The following is a 22,773-nucleotide window of genomic DNA, read 5'->3' as shown; positions in this document are numbered from 1 at the left end:
GGCAATAATCTGAGTCTAAATTAAGTCAAAAGAGAAATTATTTGGTAATCAAAACCATGGATACCACAAACTTAGATAAAGAGACATAAAAACAAGAGAGACCTGTGAAATCAAATTCAAGAACATACTGTGTACAACAAGCACAGCGTACATACCAGGTGTCCCGACTGGCACTGCAGGATGGGGGGTAGGACATAGTCGAAGCACACAGGGCACTCGAACAGGCTGGCCAGGTCACTGTTTGAGGCTGTCGTGCCTGACAGGGTGGGCACGCGCTGAGAGGGGGGGCACTTGGAGGTTCCTGTGGGCAGCGCGGTGGCAGTCTGGCGACTCATTTCTGTTAAAAGGACAGAGAGGAAGAGAGGGCATGATGAGACTTACAGCATGGTGTATGGAGCTCTATCAGGGACACAAAGACAGAGGAACAGCTCTCTTCAGCTCACCTTGCTCTTGCTAACTCACAGATACTCCACAGGTAGAAACAATCAAGTAACGGTCTATGCAGCTAAGCTTTACAAGTAAGTTAGTCGTTTTAGTCCAATTTGCTGCATGGTTAGTATAGTATTATTGTTGAGAGTTTCCTCCTCAGTTGAGAAGCAAGAAAGGAGAGGAGGAAGAAAATCATACGAGAGGGAGAGAAAAAGAAGAAGTGTTCACACTGAGGGGGTTTAAGGGAAGGGCCTGAAAATGTAAATGAGAGAAAACTAACAGCGTGACGGAAACTTTGACTGTTAAGTTGAATGTTACAATGTTTAAAAGAGACACACCCAACATGCTTTCTTTTCAGCTGTGTGCATTACACCAACATTCTCCATGATAGGCATGGTCTGCTTTACAAACAGGGCACGCAAGCTTTGTCTTACCCAGCAATACTGAGGGTGAAATGCGTCCAGACTTTGGAAGTAAGATGTTTTTATCCTGATATTTTTCTCAATATAAATATAACAAATGTACAATTAAACGTTAATATATTTAAGACTGCAATTACACCCCCCAAACAACTCAAGTTGCTACCCAACATTAAACAGAAGAAGAAGTCGGCATTGAACAGAGATGTCACAGGGTGAGAGGTAGGCGGGCTTAAAGATGTTGGAGTGGAATGTAAACACAGCTGAAACGAGAGATAGTGACACTGAGGAAAACTCCAAACTTACCAGCTCAAAGCAGAGTGAAAATATGCTCGACAAGAAAGGCTGCTAAACTTAATTAGTTAAGATATTTTGGCTACTTACTAAACTACTAAATCACAGATAAAAGCTAACAAGCTGTCTGGTTTCTTCAACTTTCACTCGGGAGAAAAAAAAACTGCCTTTAAAATGATATGAAACAATTATTTGATATTTATCGTGAAAATGATGGATATCAACCAATATGAAAAATGATTTCGTGATAACATCTTTTTCAGTATCGCCCAGCTTTATTTGGAAGTTTAAGAATATGGGGGTGCCATTTTGCTTTGTTTTGTTCACCTGTCACTCCCTGGTTGCTTTTGAATGCGCAACCCTCAGCAGAGATAGTAAGGATGTGAGATGGCTCACTCTTCAGCAACTCATGAAAACGATCCAATGTCTGCTCACAGCATGAAACAAACACGCCATGACGTAACGGTCCAAATAACTAACATTTATATTCATTTGCAACTTTTAACAATGTCAACTTATCACTGTACCCCAGTTTGAAATCTTACCACACTACGTCATTTGTGTGTCTGATGTAGGCTGTAACACATCTGTAACCAAGGTGCTACATTTGAAACCAGCCTGACTGCAGCCTCTGAATGTTTGGACTCTGCTTCCTGCAGACATTTGGATCTCATTTGGAGGATACAAGCTTCTCTCTGGCCTGATACAAGGGATGAGCGGAGAACTATTATCAGCAAACCAATACAGTGAGCATTTTCTTGTTAACATGTGTAAAAAAGAACCAGCAGACAAAGTGAACTCAGATGTGGTGTGAGTCGGTCTGTGTATGTGCCGTTTCCTAGCGTGGTGTGTAGTTGCCCTGGTAACAGCTTTGTGGTTAATTATGGGATGGCATGTAAGTCAGAAAGGGGCGGGGAGCGGGGGGGGGGGGGGGGGGGGGGGGGGAATCTATGTGTTGAGGAAATGGCAGAGGAGGAGGAGTGAGGCAGCAAAGTTGAGAATGAAGAGGGGTGAGTATGAGGGAGGAGGGGAGGAAAAGCCAAGAGGCTAATGAGAACACAGATGAGCGAGGAGGACAACAGAGAAGAAGGAAAAAGAAATGAAAAACGTTCAACTCGGTGATGTGAGGACACAGCAGTGTGGGTGTGGAGACAAAAAAAAGGAGGTAGGATGGGAGGATAAAGAGGATGTTTCTTGAGTCAGGTCTTTTCTGGGTAGTGTGGGGTTCGAGTGGAATGACTGTGTACCCCACCTACTCTGCTCCCTGGCATAGTTCATCCTTTTTAAAGCCCTACCCACAGACAGACGCAACCCAGGGAGACCCAGAGCAGAGAAGGAGAGGATAGTATGTGTGGGAGGCAAAGACAAAAAAAAAAAAGAGTGTACGGTGGTGAAGCAGTGCAGCAGTATGTAGACAGACAGCATAACAGCTGGGAAATTAACACCCACGAGCAAAATGCTGCCAAAGCTTTAGTCATGGCATTTGCTTAACCCAGCAGCTAATTTTGCATTTTAAAAGGTGTTAAATAGAAAATACTGCTGGAGTCAGGGAACACCATATGGGGTCTGGAATTTGCCTCTGCATCTTTTCAGTGTAAATATCAGGTGCATCAGGATCTAGGTGGAAACGTTCAACGCTGGTTTTAAACACTAGACATAGGGCTGAGGGATAATACGATAATTATCGTGATATTATTTTTCTCAAAATAAATTTAACAAATGTTTGATAAAAAAACACTGGAAAGGGAGGGGGCGCTAATGAGCCTTAAAAGCTAGTTGCCACCCAACATTAGACAGAAGAAGAAAGCATTGAACAACCAATAATGTAATGTAATAAAGCTTCAAGGTTTGATCAGGAAATTGAAAAACACCAGTGGTTTGTGATTTTATGTAAAAGTTTATGACCACCAAACCCAGTAACTATGACAAACGAATGCAGTGCTGTTATCTACACCATCATCCTTATCTTCTTGCATAAGCTGCCCTTTCACGTCCAGATAGTTGGCAAGAGTGCCAGCAGGAAGATCGCTTCTGCAAGTGCATCTGTTGGGTTAAATCCTCACATGCCAACTCGCAGAGGTAAAAACTAGACCTAATGACAGATAGTATTAGCTGGCTGCAACTGTGCCTGTCAGCTTGTAAACACATCTGCTGTGGTGGAGATAATGCCTTAGCAGCTATTAATAGAACTTCTTAGCTGGCTAGCATGCTAGCAGCAGCAGCACTAACAGCAGTGGGACCAAATTAGCTCTGGACATTCAGCTTGGCCAAGGCCAGGGTCAGAGTCTGCTGGCATGCAACGACTGTCAGAGGTTGTACAGTCAGTGACGGGGCAGAAACAGCTTGAAGACAACAGAGACAGAGTTAGTGGCAAAGACGTTTAAAATTGATGGGTAATTTGAGAGTATGTCTGAGATACTAGACTTGTATTGTGTATACAGACCTCCAGACTGGAAACTTGCGCTGTGTTATGAATCATAACAAGCTCAGTATTTCACATAAATTATATGTTTCAACATGCTTTTAAAAAAAGATGCATCTGTTAGTATAAACAAGCTAACCAACTATTATCACACATCAGCTGGTGAGTTTTGAAAGAGATGAGGTTGTGTTCCAGCTGCTTGTGTGTGTGTGTGTGTGTGTGTGTGTGTGTGTGTGTGTGTGTGTGTGTGTGTGTGTGTGTGTGTGTGTGTGTGTGTGATTTCACTGCAGTCACAGCTGTGAGACCAGTAGAGATGACTCGGGCCAATCAAAACTGAAGCCACAATCATTCGTATAAACAAGATGCCTCCCTTCCTGATCAGGTAACAGTCTGATGTAAACCACTAATGGTTTACAGTTGATACAACATAAGGAATACTGACTGCAGTTCCGTCAGCAGAATGACTGTATGGCTGAACATACTTCACTGAAATAGATCAACACTGGACCTCAACCAGGAGGCCCAGAAAGGGGGCACGTTTTCTACTCTAAGAGCTGAGAAACATTGTGGTTGCCAGATCTGGTGAATAAAAGGTATTGTTTTAGTTTTATTAGAAATGTTTATCTGTTTCTTGTTTAGACATTGTTATAAATTCACTATATGATTTGAATTCAGTCAGATCTGCACTCACTGGTTGATAAAGACATCTGAGAGACTAGTGAGGTTTTAATTGATGTGCTTAATTTACCATTTTGGATTGAAGTAACACAAACACATGGAACACTTAGCAGGATACGTATAATGGTGTGACAAGTACATAAATAGTTTTACATGTTAAAAGAAAGGCGTTCAATATTTTAGAGTTTTCTTTCAGTATTTTTTTTTCTAACAAGATGAATAATGGAGCAAAAAATTATTTTGAATTGTTTTAACTAGGGATGTCCCGATCTGCTTTTTTGGCCCCCCATCCTGATTATTTCATATTGAATATTCGCCAATACAGAGTCCTGAACCGATACTTGTGTTTGCCTAGATAATAGTTGCACAAGAGATAAGAAAGTTGAGCTGTACACTGTTTTCTTCTCCTTTAATAACAGTAAGCAATTAAATACTACATATATATGTCTTATGTTCATTCCATTCAACTTAATCCAGCTAGCATTATTGTAAAACTCGCAATCTGTTTTACAAGCTCTGCTGCATGAGACCAAGAAACTGGTGTGCATTTATTTAATTTTTATTTAACCTTTATTTAACCAGGTAAGTCATTAAGAACAACTTCTTATTTACAGTTACGACCTGGCAATATTTAAACTGCATGCATTGCAGTAAATCCAAGGCTGCTCTGAATGTAACTCTCACAAGATGGTGTGTGATTCACAATGGCAGGTCTGGCGGTGCACATGTGAGTTCTACGATAAAATTTAAATCATGGCTTGAGATCTATATCAATGTCCCATTTATTATTTTCTCATTATGTATACACGGTTAAGCAAACTCAGAACACTCAATTACACTCGCGCCTTCAGCTGCAAATTGTGTTCAGTGACAGCAGACGTAAATGATCGGATGAGATGATCGGCTCAAATGCTAAACACCTATCAATTAAAAAAACGTCCAGATGGACTCTGATCCGATAGTTGAGATCCGGATCCGGACATCCCTAGTATTAACCCATATGATTGATTTCTTATACCAGCTGTGTTGCTATGAACGAGTGTGAGCTGCTGCTTGGTGACAGTTGTGCTGAGATGCTGAGTGCACATGTTGTACTTTTGTGATAGGCTAGTTTTATTCAACAGAAGACACACTGTAGAGTTTCAGTCTCCCTGCAGCTTGATCTGGTCACTAACTCTGAGTACTTTCTGCTCTTTCCTGCTTTGTGAACCTCACTATTTTGTCTTCTGCTGCTTTGCTTCCAATCTGATCAAAGTCTCCTTGAATCACTGCTCAAACACTAACAATACTAAAACCTCAATGAGGGATTCACAGATACTGTAAACATTAATGAGACTTGGTGTTTGTTTTTAAGTGTTATATAAGTCCTTCAAAGAATCGCTGGCCTACTTGAAGTTTCTGGCTCACATCATGAAAGCTAACTGCAGTTAGCTTGCCTCACATGACAAGTGGCAACAAGCCAAGCTAAAGAGAGCCAGTGGGGGTTATAAACATAGCATCACTTGTGTGTGTCGCACGTTGGGGGCAAGGAGTGACACAGCCGAGATAGAAGTATGGAAAGTCAGATAAGGAAGGCCCAGCTCCTTTTGTTGTTGCCACCAAGAGGCTTAGTGAAGGCTTTTACAGCCCGCATGTACAGTACACAAGGCTTCTGGATGTCAGTAATTACATCAAAAAGGGTCGGAGCTTATTAGAAATGATGCTCAAAAATTAAAAATACAACAAAGTGAAAGAGAAGGATGCAAAAACAGGAGCTCAGTGGGGCTGAGGAGACAGAAAGCGTGAGTCAGCTAACCAGATAGAGAGGGCGATGAGCACATACTGCTCAGTGTCATGAAGGTGGAGGGGAGGAGGATGACAGAAAGAAAGGCAGACACAAGCAGTGACTAAGCACACAGTCTTTGCCTTTCAGAGAAAGAAACAAAGGCAAAGAAGAAAGGACTAAGCTAACCATTTTCTTTTAAACAAAGTGCTGTACCAACAAACAATAGAGTTAAATTGAAAGCTAGCTGCAGACAGAGATGTGTTGTGCTGCCTCTTTCTGTGTTGGTGAAAGAGTACATGGTGCTGCATGCTGCTCAAGTGGTGCAGTATTAATGCAGCTCCAAGTTAAGAAGCAGGGAACGAGTAAATCAGCAGCTTGGACCACGGGGAAATGAGCAGGGTTTCAGTCAGCCAGGTAACTTAAGGTTATAGTTAGGGATGGGTACGATTACTCGAGTACTCGCCGTTGACCCCATTATTCGAATAGCATTTTGTTACTCGCTCACCTGGCAAGATAATGTGAAATCATACAGCGTGTGACCATGTGCTTTTTGTTTTCGCCTAACTGAATATACTAGGTAGGAAAATAACTAACGGGATATAAACGTTTGACTTCTCCGGCCCAGCTTCAGCTTTAGAACACATCGAGCCAGATTTCAGAAAAAACAACTGTTTTACGGCAGCTACGGCAACTCTTTAGGAACACGTTTTTCAACCGAAAACGAAAGCACAACAAACACAAAACCGTCTGCGACACCTGCGGCATGACAGTTAAAAAAAGTAATGTCTGGAAGTACTTTGAAAAAACAATGAAGTTAATATGCAGTGCAAGATATGTGGTGTTAAACTTACATACAATAGAAATACTAGTTTGATGATTAACCACATACGCTTAAAGCACAAGGAGAAAACAGCGGAGACGGAGAACAGGCATTCTTGAATCACGTCTTTTGCTCGCCCTGTTAACACACATCGTTGTGATGAAACCAGAGCGGAGAAGATTAGCCTGCTAATAACCAAAATGGTAACTGGAGATATGCTCCCATTAAGTTTTGTGGAAGGAGAAGGCTTCAAAGAGCTGATCGCGTTTGTCGAGTCGGAGTACAAGCTACCATCACTGAGAACAACAACTACGAGAGTGGAAAAGATGTCTGAAGAAAAGGCAGCAGAGCTTACTACAATTCTGGTCCGGTAGGTCCGTGTCCGACAGACTCTTATTTATTTACTTTTGTTTATGGTTAAAAAAATAATAATAATTGCGAGTACTCGAGTAATCATTCATTAGGAAATTTGAGTAATCGATTACAAGAATTACGGTAAATTCCCATCCCTAGTTATAGTTTGTGTTTTCAGAGCTCAGAGAGTGGTGAGCTTCCAACAAGGGAGTATCACACCATGTGCAGATGGTGAGGAAGAGAGCATTCAAAGGCAGAACAGGTCCTTGGCTGTCGCTAAAAATTATCTTTATAAAAGATACTCATTGTGCTGCTGTTGTGATCTTACATCAGAGAACCATTGAAGCACTAAGACCTTGTGTTAGTACTCATAAGATAAGACAGCTGCCTGACCTGCTTTGAAACAGGGCTAGCCAACATGAAAAAATAGGATTAGAATCATCAAGCCAAAACAGACCTAGCAAACAGGACATCGCACTGGGCACTGCCCTGCTTCTAGCTGCTCCAAGCTGCAGGAGAGGAACTCCAGAATTCCTGGAGGAAGCAGCAAAACTAACCAACCGGTCTGCACCTCAGGCGGATGTTCTGAGCCCTGGACTTGAGAAGGTTTGGTTTGCTGACACATGCTGAGAGGCAATATGACAGCATGTGCCAGAATTGGCATTGACCAACTCAAGTGACTGGTGTCAGCTTGTGTGAGTAATGTGGGGTGAATACTGACTTTACTTTTGGTCTGAACACACCTTAAAGGCTGGTTTATACTTCTGCGGGGACCCTACGAGGCATGGTGGTCTCTCTGATAGTTGCGTCGTCTGTTTCCAGCCTTACTACGTTTTCTGTTTACTATTTCACAGCGATTCAGAGTGCATTATGTTAATTTAAAGCTGATACATGTGGTTGTTTATCACACAGCAATGATTACAGGAGAGAATAGAATGGAGACGTCTGAGGAGACAAAATACAAGGCCGATGTCCGGGATCCCGGAAGTGATGTAAATGCAGGAAATACAATGCCGCCGAGCAAACCGATCACAGGGCTTGCTGTCTGCGGCGATTCAACGCATACTTACACATTGGGGGAGGTGGGCATCAGCTATGTGTGTAGGGCTCTGCGTAGGTACGGGAGCTACGCAGACATTCGGCGTAGGCTATGCCGTCGAATCGACTGAGAAGTATAAATCAGGCTTGAGGCTTATTAGGAGGACACGAGGGCTGTTTTTTTGAAGATGCTACATGAAGTAATAGTGTCAGTGGGAAAGACTGCAGGAACATCTGTCTCTACATAACTGGAGGTGGATTAAGAGGTAGATTAAAACAAGGAGAGAAAGAATTAGCATAAAACACCCACCTTCGTCCATAAGATTTCCAAATAAGGCTTTCGTCTTCTCTTGAAATGTGGGGACCTCTGAAAAAGTAAAGAAAAACAAAAAGGTAAACAAGCTTATTTTGACAAAAAAATATTGTCAGCCACAATACAAATACAAAAACCATGAAGTAATGGACAATGTGTTATGTCACAGTACAAGGGTGACGGCCTGCTCTCCATTGCAGAGGATATTACAAGCTCAGCGTGATTAACGTGATGATACACACCCCTCCTTCTTAGATCAGCCGACTCCACTGTGCAAATATGCAACCAGGAAGGGCTCAGCTGATGTTGTGCACTTTAATACAACAGCCCATCCCAAATTTCAAGACACTGGAAGTACCAAAACCTCTAATCAACTCTGATTAATTCTCAAGATTTTAATGATATATTGTAATTCCACACACGAGCACAGAGAGACTTTATGTAAAAATAAGCTTACAGCAAGTCAGTATCCATAAACAGTACATTCACATATTTGTAACAATTTCCAAAGAAGCAAAACCAGTGCAACAGCTGATTGTGAAATGTAAGAAAAGGTCTGCACACACTTTGGAAATCACTGCCACAGACTGAGCAGGGTTCATCGAATGCATTAAAGCCACTCACAGTGCTGCAGATGCAATGTAGATTAGAGCAGACTTTACAATCATTGATTAATGCAAGGCTCTCTGTTGTCTCCATGCTGTCTTCCCAGCACTCTTAATTCATATTTCATAAAGCAGATAAAGCTATATCAGTGACTTTAAGTCTGTGTCAGGAGGATCAGAAGATTGCTGATTCAGCAACCACTTTCCAGAAATGACCGCCAGCTGGCTGAACTCTGATCACCACAAGAGAAGAGCTCACTTTCATGAAGTCTTTTGAGGATGTTTTTTCGGGCTATGATGTACAAATTTTATCACATGGCTGCCTTTCCTTAAAGAAGACCTCAGTCTGACTTTACTGCCTTTCATATCTGCCATTGATACTGCAGCTTCAAACAGCTGTGATGATATGCCAGGCTCATGTCACATCTGCTGGTTGATTCTTAATCACCACCACAACTTCTGCAGCCAGTGCATACTTTACCTGCATTGGCTGTCCTGCACTGATGTCACTTTGTCTTCATTTGGAATCAGAAACATGCATTGCTTCAAGCACATTGAAAATAACTATGAAACAGTTTTGAAGAGATCTCTGATCCCAGCATGAGTGGCAGCAGCAGTAATAACACATTCAAATTTAGAATCCAGTCCTGGTATGTACCTCAAAGTAGGGCTGGGTGATAATTTGATTACGATAATTATCGTGATATCATTTTTCTCAATAAATATAACAAATGTTAGATAAAAATGTGATATAAATAAACCTGATAGACAGAAGAAGAGGACGGCACTGAACAGCCAATCATGTAGCAGGGTTGGCGGTAAGTGGGGCTTAAAGACGTTAGGAGTGGAATGTAAATGCATCTGAAATGAGAGACAGCGACACTGAAGAAAACTCAAAGTGGAGTCGTTATTCTAACACTGTGCTGACTTAGCGTTAACTATTAACTTAATACACTTCGTTAAAGCTGCAGTTGGTAGGACAGGGGTAAACAAACTGAACTTATTTTGTGCTGTGTTTCACAAAACGGTCATAAACTCATCGACATTAATAAATGAGGTATTTTGAGATTATGGCGAGATCTCTGTATTTTCCTATGCCTCTGTATCCAGCGATCTATAAATTCCAATCGCTCCCGTCAGCTCTGACCAATCAGATCCACTCCCCTGATTGGTCCTCCTACATTGTCCTGATTGAGCGCGCACTATGATCTGTTTGTGGGCAGGGATTACAGGAGCAGAGAGGGGGGGAGGGATGTCGTGAGAGGGAAATCTGGTGTGGAGGGTTATTGTTGACATTTATTCCAGGACTACCAACAGCAGCTTTAATTAAATATACTTTCAGGATGTGTGTAAAGGAAGAGCACAGAGACAACTTCTGCGGTGCATTTCTAACACATTAAATGTCTGCAGCGACCGTAGGACAACTGAACCCTAAATAACAGTGATCCTTCACTGCACTGTGGGAGACAATATCACTCCACCAGTAACCCTTAATAATCTTAAAGGTGAGAGCACAACTCAAACAACATTCCTCTAAACTGATACACAGTATACAATTTGATACATCTTTGCTCTAAATTTAAATCAAATTATGCAAATAACCTCAACCTGAGAAAAATACAAATCTACAAACCAAAACTTCACAAAAATCTCATCTTCCACAAAATACCTGCTTCCTGTTAACACCATCAGCAGAAAGTGACAACAAGCTTTCTCTTCAATTGAATTTCTGTACTTAAATAACAACATCTCAAGCAAACTGTTCAGACTAAGTATATTTTCTAAGAGTGTGTGACTGAAAATTGTCTCAAGGTAAGGTAGACAAACTGAGATGATAACACTGCATTCACTTATAAAGTACGGTGTATCTTCCATTACTAGAACCCAGCCTCAAGATCAACAATAGCAGCGTCTATGTAAACAAGTGGTTGAATTTATTGCTGCGGTATAGATGGGTCTACCTTAGGTGGAGCCTATGTAAACAGTACACTCTCATTATGTAAAACAAGTATACCAGAGTCACAGTCTCACAGATAGGGCAGGTTTTTCTCTGCATTATGCAACACACATGCCAAACAAATTACGTTCCAACACATGCAAAAGATTTTAAAGTAAGCTGATTGTATATTCAACGCAATGTGCTGTAGACTTGACATTCACATACCATTATAATCCGTAATATCCATTATAAGCAGCAGCTTAGCTTTCACTTTTATTTTCTTTACATTGGTCCAGTCCTGAACCTTATATCCCCAGGAAATTTCTAAATTGTATTCAATAATAATTAAAGGTGATGGGAATACTTAGTGGTATCTAGCAGTCAGATTCTAATCTGAAGCGTTCCCTTGCTCACCCCTCCTGTTAGTGAAGCTACGGTGGCTTCTTAGGACAAGAAGCTCCTGTGATGCATGATAAGTATGATCCTCCATTTATCAAGTTTTTACCATACCTTTACCTGTATAAAATACGGACATAGTATCCGTGACATCCCCGATCTGTTTCTGAAGCGCTGTTTTGAGGCCAATCGTCGGCGGCAGCCATATTGCTGCTGTCAAGCTAGTGTGAGGTAAAGAGGCGGGCTTTGAGCCTCCTAGCCAACAGCTCCAGTGTTCCCGCCTGTCAATCAAGTCAGCTGTGCCTCTCATTAGAAGACTCGTTATCTAAATATCTTTGTAATTGCCGCATTAGAAAAAAAATCATCCCCGTACAGTGTGTGCCAATCGAGAAATGAGCTATCCAGACTACACTCATCTTTTGTACCAGGCTGTAAACATGTTTATTTTTGCTTTAAGATCGTCTTTTTTGAATTGGTGTGTATGTGGTTTCCGGTACTTCCGGCCTCAAGTTGATCTTCGATAAACTGCAGTTTTTAGTACTTCCGCATTGGACTCATATTTTTAGACCGGAGGTTGCCGCTTGGTTTTTACCATTAAACCCGCCTGTCAATACTAATCATTTCACACTCAACAACCTCTCACAAAATGCAAAAAAGTGCATGTTACTAGTCTGCCTGTTCTGTGTTACAGTAGAAACATGGTGGCGCAAGATGGAGGACTGTGTGGAAGGGGACCCGCTTCTAAGTAGATGTAAAAGACTCATTCTGATGTCAGAAACAGCGGTTTCTACACTCAGGTCAGTATTCACTAATCAACAGCATTACAAATATTTCATTCCATCTCTACTAAGTCTGATCTGTTAAACACTGCCGATTACAACACACCTTTAAAGTCTAAGCCCGGTGCACACAGAAATCGAGGTGTTTTAACTGTCGTAGTCAAATATAAAGATTGCTTTTTCAACGTCAAAGTTTGTTTTGTGTACATTAGAGCTGTGTGCAAGTTGTTGTCCTCTGAGGCTGTGTTTTGAATTCAAACATGACCTAATGAAATAGAAAAGACAAAACAAGAATAAAGTAATCACGAAAGGAGCTTACAGGTTACAGGAGAGGAATTTGCTCATCAGAAACTTTTTAGACTCAAAGCATTGACTATTGATTTTTTAGGGCATCACTTCCACTGAAAGTGCAAAAAAGGCATCATTTATGAACACAGGAACAGCAGGAATGATGACAACAAGCAGCCGTGTTCTAGTAAACCCATATGAACCACAGTTAGAGAACTGGATTACTGAATTTATGTAAACATGGCCAGTGTGGAGCTAATGGAACCACACTAATTAAAACATCTGTCCAGGATGTAATGTAAGGCAGTAATTAAAATGCATTGAAATGAAACAATACATTTATTTTTAGTCGGTCAAGTCGGTCTGCAGCAAGCGCCAACTTGCTTCAGACAAAACAAAAACACATACGTCCAGACTCTACGAAACGACTGCACATACAGATGCCTTCAGGACGAGAAAAAGATGAGAAGAGCTCTTGAAAAGCAAGCGCCAGAGACTCCAAGAGACTGCTGCTTGAACACAAGGCAAAGAAAAGTGAGGAAAGGAACACAGTTAAGATAGAGATATCAAAGAAGGACCGAAAGCTAACAAATGGGGAAGAAGATAAAGATGCAGAGGAGAGGATGTCGAAAAAGACAAGAGAGAGAGAGATAGGAGAAAGATGAACAGAGCACGAGTAGAGGGGGAGGCAGAAAACATGCTCGGCTTCAACACAAACATGCCGTTCTTTGTTCTCAACTCATGGCCCACTCTTTTCCCAGTCACACACTCACACACTCACACACTCTCTCTCACACACACACACACACACACACACACACACACACACACACACACACACACACACACACACACACACACACACACACACACACACACACACACACACACACACACACACACACACACACACACACACACACACACACACACACTGTACAGTGCTCACACTCTCCACCACATAAGACTTCACAATGCACATAGGCACGCATGCTTCAAGCGTCTTCTTTACTCACCCACACAGACAAGCTATTGAGTTTACATTCTATCACAGCATACAACCCCAAACTCTCCTTACAGAGCGAACCAATTTATCAACCTGACACACACACACACACCACACACACACACACACACACACACACACACACAGCTACGGCTGGGCTGAGCACAGGAATTTATGACATTTTACAACCCTCCAGCCACTGCTACAAGTAACACATTAAGCTGATGAGGAGATAGGTGTGAATGTTGCTGGTATAAAGTGTGTGTTCACACGCATTAGCCTTTAAAAGCTCATTCACCTTCTGTCCTGTGCAAGTTCCTTGCGGTTACACACGAGAAGAGTCTGAACAAGGAGTTCCAGGGCGGAGCTTGCAGTGCTACGCAAGCCGGCTTCGATTTCACTTGGACTAGAGACATAGGGTTAAAGCGTTCACGCAGCCCTTTGACTCCATTTGTCTGTGGCCTTTTCCATGGAAACCACACACTTCTGCTGCTGCCGCCCTAACACACACCACAGAACTCAGGATCACATTTCTTCCACCTGGTCCCCCCTTTAGGGAGCATGAGCTCATGAGAGTCCAGGGGAAGCTGTAATGAAAGAATGAGGCCTGTGTGAAAGCGTAAAAAGGCTGAAACACAGCCACCCAAACGGGATACAGTTGGACTATGACTGTGTGCAGGGAATCCAGACCAGAAAAACCCCAAATTTAAACATCAAAGTCTCCAGCAAGGCATCTGTCTGACCTGCTCGTCAGGCCAAAGTGAAATGGAGCACTGGGCTGGTTGCTAGGTGCTAACACTGCAGCATAGAGAAACAGACAAACAATGATTGCTTTCTGTCACTGTGAAAGCCAAATGTCTGTAAGTCGTCTGTCAGTGTGTGGTCAAGCTGCCACTCCCTGGCTGCTCCCAATCAGCCTCTCGGAATGAAAGGCAACGTGAGGCAGTCCAGCAAACTCCCTGTTGATTCCTACAACAACAATGGATAACAATTATCCTTTGACAAGGTCCATCTTTTGTTTATGATCATCAGAGACTGTTCCTCCACACTGCAGTTTCAAACAGGTAGTAAAACTTTTTTCCAAAAGGACTCCAAAGTAGGAGACTGGCTGGTTTCTATGAACAATCCTATCCTGATCGCTGACAAGTTCTTCTCTTTCTGGTGGAAGAGGAAAAATCTAAAGGTTTAAAAAAAAGGTAAGTCCAAATCAGTGAGTCATAGAGTATCTTCCTTGACATTGTCTCCTCTGCGCTGTTTTACTCCAGCCATGTTCTCTCTGTCCCCTGGAGTGTGGTGGGTGTCACTTCGGCTGGGTGTGTTTGTGTGCGAGACATAGAGAAGCAAAGCCGGCGTCCAATGTCAGTCCAAACAGAGCATGCTCACTTACACCCTTCCCCTTTCTCCTTACTCGCTCCCTACACAAACACATAACCCCTTCTTCTCCTCCACAACACGTCATACCTCTTCCACAGACTCAGGCTTTATTCTACCACTTCATCTTACATGTTAGAACCACTGAGTTTCCTCTACTCTCTACATTTTGTTCCACGTTCCTTCTGCTACATGCCTGCATTTTTTTTTCCTCCCTTTTCCTCGATGGACATTCTTTCTCTCTCTCTGCTTCTCATACTTTCGTGTCTCTCTCTCTTTGCCCCCTCCCTCCCTCCACCATGCTGGCTGCATGGTTGTGAAGGTTTCAGATTTCAGCCTTGTCTGGCTGCTGTACCAGCAGCTGCCCTCATTGACACCATACCTCACTTTCCCACTGCTCTTTCTTCCCTTTCCTCCCTGAAATAACTCTTTTCACAGTTTGCCACAATTCAATAAGTATATGTATCACATTTGGTATCCTTCTTTTTTTAAACATTTGTTAAACTTTGGGACTGTGGCATACATGACTGCTGAGATCAGGCATTCGCAAAATTACAGATTTCCCCAAAAGCCACAAATCTCAGATCAAAACACAGTGATGTAAGTCTGAGAGCAGGGGGGTGACAGCTTGTGACGATTAAAATGTTAACTTTTCTGTTAAGGTCTTCAGACCGCACCACAGAGAAGGACCGCCGGACAGCTGGAGTCATGTGACCGAGGTTCTCCCGCTGCAATCACTGAATCAATGATTATCCTCTTCCTCTCTTTATCCATGTTGTCTTTATCGTCCTCTGAAAACCTCTGACCTGATGACTCCAGGCCTGGCCTCCGCTTATCACCACAGTTTGTTGTTGTAGTTAAATGAAAAACGATCTGGTGATAACACAGAATGTTTTATTCTGAAAAATAAACGGATGTTTTAATGTTGTTTTAGTGTCTGATTTCCTGTCCCGCTCCATCTGCTCTGTGCAGATTGATGCGTCGTGCTCCGACATCAGGCAAAAATAGAAGTCTTGCGTATCTGGTACGGAGGGCTCCGACCTGCTGGATCAGAGACGCAGCAAGAACGCAACGGAGCAGATCTAGTGGAAGTTAACACATTGACTGGAATAGAAATGGATCCGGTGATGTGACGGATCGGAGACAGACCAGACATGGATCTGGTGGAATTTGGCCAAAAGTGATCCCAAAACATGAACTTGAGCAAGAATGTATCCATCAAAAGGAGAAAGTGATGGCTAGCTTGATGGGAACAAAGTGTGACGCCTGCAAAGTTCAAACTTCTGACTTATTTGTGACTCAAGGGATTCAATCGCACACATAAAATAACAGAATTTCAAAAGATTATTATAACTGGTCTGGCTTCAGAGCTTAATTTTGCTCTAATCTGTGGTGCTTCAATCTTTGCTATGAATGTATATTTTAAAACAAACTACTGACAGTACATGTCTTCAAAGCCACGTGATTTACAACAACTAAAACAGATATGTTATCCTCTGAAAATGATACAAGTTGGTGTTAAATTGGGCTTAAAGCCATAATCTGTTTCGTTTTTAAGTGGGGTTGTATGAGGTACTCGTCAATAGTGCATCACCCAGGGGAGATGCCCATCAGTTTGGCCCCTTTGTTGAAAAGCCAGCTGGAGAGCCAGAGCAGCGGCTAGCCCATCAACTCCAGCAGATGGGGTCAGCTCTACCCGGCATAAGCCTGCTGACCTGAACAGCTGAAAAGTGTGCTGCAAGCAGAAGAACATGTATGCGTCGCATCTGAGAGTAATGCAAAACTGAATGGGCTTTCTGACAGTAAAGTGCTGATTCATTTTCAAACAGAGCATACACATACACAGACATTAGTGCTTGGGCTTAAGTTTCTTAAAGTTAGCTTAATTATGTGCTAAAGCTGACACCATCTGCAGTGGTTGATAGCCTAGCTTCCATTCCAGTTCTCCATCTGGTCTTCAAGGAAAGGGGTCAGACTGTCCGGCATCCCCCTTGAGTAATACCAATACTATTGAAAAGTATCTCATACAACCCCTCTTCATAAACAACCTACTCCTTGAGAAGTTTGAGGGCCTGCGTCCACTGGCAGCATTTTTTGCACTAGCAGCCCCAGATTTCTGAACAAAACCATCAGAGGTCAGCTTTTGAGTGCTCAGCATCAAAGCACATCAACACCCTCAGTGTTAGCTGTTTTTTCACGCTGCGTTCACAGTCCTCTTAGTTGAAAACATTTAAACTTTTGTAACACTGTAGTACTTGACTAGATCACTCCTACCTCACCAATCACAGTGAAGAAGGGGCATGACTTCTGAAATCAACTTTGCCGACTACAATGGGAGTGAGGAAACAATGCATGGATCATTTCAAGCACCAAGACTAATTATTTTGAGGGTACAATTTCCCAATCTGAAGCTACTGCTAATGCTAGGACATGATTCCTTTCTGTTGTTTTGGTGTAGTCTCTGTTAAATATTATTGTCCAAAATCAATACCAAGCATACAGAGCAATTCAAAACTGACTTAACAGACACTACTAAAGAAAGCACAAGTGCTACAAGATAACTTTCTAAACACAGCAACAGTAAATGTGGTAAGAAGTGCTTAGAGACTTTGATGCTGCTGAGGCCGGCATACCAGCTAAAGAGGCATTAATGGACACAGGCCCTGACCTGTTCCTACATCACCAAAGCAGTGTTAATTTTGGCAGCAATGTTAGATTTAGTCTTAGTCTTCAGACGAAAATGAGCGTTATTTTCAGTCACATTTTAGTCTTTACAGCCCTTTATCGGTTTAGTCTAGTTTTACTCGATGAAAACTCAAAACATTTTAGTCTTTGATTTTTGTCACAAAATTTCTCTCTTTAAAATAATTCATGTAGTCGATTAGATAGTGGTATCAGGGTTGTACCAAGAGTTAAAATTGTCAACATTTCACTCTTTGACACTTGCTGTTTAAAAGTCAAAAGAAAACATTGTTGATTTGACCGCTATGTCTATATTTAGATTCTCTTGATTCAAATAAAAATGCCATGAACACAAAATACAAGGGCTGTATTGCACTTTTATGACGGTCCCTGAATGCATCTACAGTGACAGGCGCACTGGACAGACAGTCAGTTCGCGGCACTCTGAAATGTAGCTGGATCTTTGATGACGAGGCAGCCGTAGCTGCCGTAAAACAGTTGTTTTTGCTGAAATCTGGCTCGATGTGTTCTAAAGCTGAAACCATGGCCGGACAAGTCAAACGTTTATATCCCGTTAATTACTTTCCTACCTAGTATATTCAGTTAGGCGAAAACAAAAAGCACATGGTAACACCCTGCATGATTTCACATTATCTTGCCAGGTGAGCGAGTAACAAAATGCTATTCGAATAATGGGGTCAACGGCGAGTACTCGAGTAATCGTACCCATCCCTGGACTGCATTCCTTGTATTTTTAAAGATTAGACGCACAGCTGGGAAAAACATGAATTTTGAATGTCCTGCGGTCTGCCACTAACATTTTCGTCTTGTCATTGAGAAAATAACACATACATTCATCTGAGTTTTTATTATCAGTGATGAACTTTTGCTCGTCATAATTTTCGTTACCGAAATTAACAATGCACCAATGGACTCATACAAAAAAGTATTTGAATATTTTTCTATAACACGGTCATACTTTTAAGGGGCATTGTTGATGAAAAGGAATTTATTGGCTATCCAAGTGACTGGCAGCTTCTTCTCTTGTGATTAACTAATCAATGTATTCGTACACATCACAGAGCCGTTTTATCTCTTTCTGACATTTGTTGGGCCATATGATTTCTGCGTTCACGGAATTGCGGAATTGGCCAATACAAACGGAATATACTGTTAAACGCTGAATATCACGGGAATTGACATAATGTGACTGAGATGCTGTCATCATGAGGAGAAGGAGCGTTTGTCTGGGGAAATGTTTCCATGGACCGCTCATTCGTGGCACCATCCCTGCATGTCCTCACAAACACTCACCCGCCCCCTCCCGAAAAATAACAGACATGTCGAAGCGGTCACCGGAAACACCGGCTAAGTCTGCAAAAAAACTACAAATCTCCTACTCCAAAATACAGAGCTGAACAGTTCCCAAATGACTTCTATGTGTCAGGTCACATGCTTTTTCGCAAATTCTGCCAACATACTGTTGACTGACATATTAATACATTTAAGGATTTTTGCATTTCATTAAGGGACATTTTAATTCACTGACACAGAAAGCACACTACATGGTGGTAAAATAAGTGTAAAAGGTAAAAAACAGAATTCTAAAAAATGAAAATGGAAAAACAGAATTTGGAAAAAAATAAAACAGATTTCATAGCGCCCTATGTGGTAAAATTGTAATTGCAGATATTCTGACATCAAACAATACTACAGTCTGACCTGAACAGATTTTAACGAACACATTTTCTAAAAGAACTGTTTGAAACAAGACCACTAGGGAGAAAGCACCTTCACTTTTGTTCATCTCAAAGGGAAGACTGGAGACACTGCTGTACTCCCTTCCCTCCCCACTGTTTCACCACATCTGCTCAGATTATCACCAGACAATAAACATAATGCAGTCAGAAATTCAGCAGCACAAAGAATATGGACACAAAAAGATCCTGCTGTTACACACATACACACGGTGAGCTATAAAACAGCGCTGGTGACACTAATCAATGCCAAATGTGTGTTATTAAAGGGGCAGGGCTGCAGTTTCAACAATGAGCCATCTGGACCAAGCAGCAGTTCACCAACAGGGACCCAATCACTTCATCACCCACAGCCAGGGGTTCACAAAGGGGAAGGGGGAGAGGAGGGACAGGGACACTCTGATTTATACAAAACACACTTTCGTAATGTAAATGTTAATTTTTGATGTTGATTGGCTGATGAATTTAAATATTTATTTATCTCATGTTCACATTTCAGTTCACAGAGGCTGTCAAACATGGCTGGGCTACAAGCTTATATTGAAATGCCTCCTGCTGTCATTCTCATTTAGAGCCTGATTTGTACTAATCTGAGGTAAGTCCCTGAAGCTGCGCCAAAACAAGCACAAAAATATTTTTCACTGTTTCGTGTTACAAAGTAAATGCTTTGATTACATTACCCTCTGTTTGAATTTTCAAGAATTATCACTTGCCTTGTAAAACATTCCTTTAACAAAGCTTTGGTGATCTGATTATCACACTTCAGGGTGGGTTGAGCTGATGTGTGAAAGCAGCAGGCAAAATAGTCAAGAAATTCACTGCTACCAAGTGGGCAGGTTGATGACGTGGTTCATATTGATCACGGTTTCTCTGCTTAACACTCTTTACTGCTTGCCTCCGTTTTCTGTGTACTGTTTTCAGCTGTTGTGTTTGTCTTGCAGAAACATCCTTATACATGTTGCAGGAATATAAAGGAAGAAACAGTCAACACTACTGAAGATTCATCCTCCTCCTCCTCCTCCCTCTGCCCACACTACCCAGCTGCCCACTACATCCTGCTGTGAATGTGCATGTGTGAAAGGCAAGTTCTTGAAAATACCAGGGCCTGAAATTACCTGAAATTATCTAGAAAATGTCAAGTGTGTAAGTGTGAACGGGGCTTCAGACTGGAGACTTTTTCAACAGGGTGAAAGATAAGTTAGCCCACTGACTGTATTCTGACATCTCTCACTCGTATGGCATGCTAAGCTATTAAACTCCAGGTGACAGTTGTGTGTTTGTCACAGACTATATAAAATATGGACGTAGTATCCGTGATGTCATCCATCTGTTTCTGAAGCGCTGTTTTGAGGCAAATCGTCGGCGGGAGCCATATTGCTGCTGTTGAGCGATAGTGACGTAAAGAGGCAAGCTTTCGGCCTCCTAGCTAACAGCTACAGTGTTCCCCTCTGTCAATTAAGTCAGCGGTGGCTCTCATTGGAAGACTTGTAATCTCAATATCTTTGGAATTGCAGCGTAAGAAAAGAAAATCACCCCCCTGCAGTGTGTGTGATCGAGAAATGAGCTATCCAGACTACACTTGTTTTTTGTACCAGGCTGTAAACATGTTTATTTCTGCAGTAAAGATCATCTTTTTGAATTGGTGTGTATGTGGTTTCCGGTACTTCCGGAGCCAGCCTCATGTAGATCCACAATGAACTGCAGTTTTTAGCACTTACGCATTGGACTCATATTTTTAGACCGGAGGTTGCCGCTTAGTTTGACATCTCAATTCAGAACCAATGCAGGTGGATCATGGCTCCCTGGATGCTCCACAAAAGGCTAATTCAATAACAAAAATTATTGTGATATTATTTTCTCAATATCATTTTAACAAATATTTGATAAAAATTCAATATATTTAGACCTGTAAACAAAATCACAAACTGTCTGGTTTCTTAAACTTTCACCCAGGACCAAAAATCTGCCTTTAAATTTAAATGAAATAATGATTTGATATTTATCGTGATAATAATCGATAAACTGATATGTAAAATGTCATCTTGATAACATCTTTTTAAATATCGCCCAGCTCTGTCTCCACACTTTATGTTTAATGACGGATATAGTATTAGCTTCTTGTGCAAAAAAGTAATCCATGAGAATGTGGGTAGCAGCCAGCTCTGGCCTGAGGTTGAAACCCTGAGGTGACAAAATCAACAACACTTGAACATTTCCTTTAGTGTGCCGTGTTGTAACTTATTTTACAGGAGCAGTCACTTTCTTTCCACAGAAACTAAAACTACTTAGTAACAGTGCTGCAGATAAGCAGATTATCCCCACAGAGGGTTCACCTGAATCGACTCCACACACAACTTGTGTTAATATGCAGATGTAGATGTGTGTCATTCGATACACACACACACAGGCGCACACGTAGAGAATGATACAGCAAGTGGGGACTCCCTTTGGCATTAGTAACAGATCTAGAATTACCTCACTTTTACAAAGTCTGTGAGTCACTCTCTGTCTCTCTCTCACTCACTCACTGACGCATAATCACACACTCTCTGATCCTACGTCAGATCAACAGGAACAGCTGCCATTCTTATGAGGAGGAGCTGAGCGGTATTCACCTGGCATGTGCAGCAGATGTTTTGCCAGGACAGTAAAAAGCACAGTTACAAGGTAAGTCATCTTTGAGTGGAAGCACACACAATTTGAGTGGGGAAAAAAACACATTCAAAATAAAGAGAGTTGTAAAGTTTGTTTACTTTCCCTTTTTTTTATCTCTTTGTCAATCAACCACTGCTGCTCACTCTCTCTCCTTCATTTCCACGTGGCAGCTTCAGGTAGAAAATAAGAAAGTTCATACTTTTTTTTTTTTCGATAAACTTTGAGGCATTTCAGTACCATCAAAAAAAAATCTGAAGTTGTATTGTTTTAAAGTATATGTTATTGATAAGTAGGCCTGGGCGATAATTCATGACCATAATTACCCTGGTATCATTTTCTCTACATAAATATAACAAATGTTCGATAAAAATGTGATATATATAAACCTGTCACTACAGCCCCCAACCAATGGAAAGGGAGGGAGCGCTAATATGCCTTATAAGGTAATCGCCATCCAACATTACAGAAAAAATTGAATCCACAAACTAAAACTTCACTAAAATCTTATCTTTTACAAAAGACCTGCTTCCTATTAGCACCATCAAAAATGATGGATTCAAGAAGCCTATCAGAAAACTAAATACCAGACACAAGCTAACAAACGGTTTTCTTTCACTCAGGGGCAATAATCTGCCTTAAAATTTCAATTAAATAATGATTTGATATTTATCCTGATAATAATCAATAGGCTGATATATAAAATTTTATCGTGAGAACATCTTTTTCAATATCGCCCAGCTCTATTGAAAAGTATCAAAAATGT

General features: G+C 41.5%; 1 protein-coding gene across 1 annotated transcript in view; it reads right to left on the bottom strand.

Moving 5' to 3' along the window:
• The window catches only part of siah1 (siah E3 ubiquitin protein ligase 1), a 35,259-nt gene that overhangs the window by 6,645 nt on the left and 5,841 nt on the right, over window positions 1-22,773 (bottom strand). Inside the window, exons 2-3 of the mRNA XM_034685581.1 lie at window positions 8,530-8,586; window positions 156-337 (exon numbers count right to left, since the gene is read on the bottom strand). Of these exons, the coding sequence (XP_034541472.1) occupies window positions 156-337; window positions 8,530-8,539 (192 nt within the window). The 5' untranslated portion in view covers window positions 8,540-8,586. The remainder of the gene's footprint in view (window positions 1-155; window positions 338-8,529; window positions 8,587-22,773) is intronic.

This window comes from Notolabrus celidotus, chromosome 6 (assembly GCF_009762535.1).
Source record: "Notolabrus celidotus isolate fNotCel1 chromosome 6, fNotCel1.pri, whole genome shotgun sequence".
Taxonomy (NCBI): Eukaryota; Metazoa; Chordata; class Actinopteri; order Labriformes; family Labridae; genus Notolabrus; species Notolabrus celidotus.
Note: the sequence above shows the minus strand (reverse complement) of the source record. Positions and strands in the feature narration are given on the sequence as shown.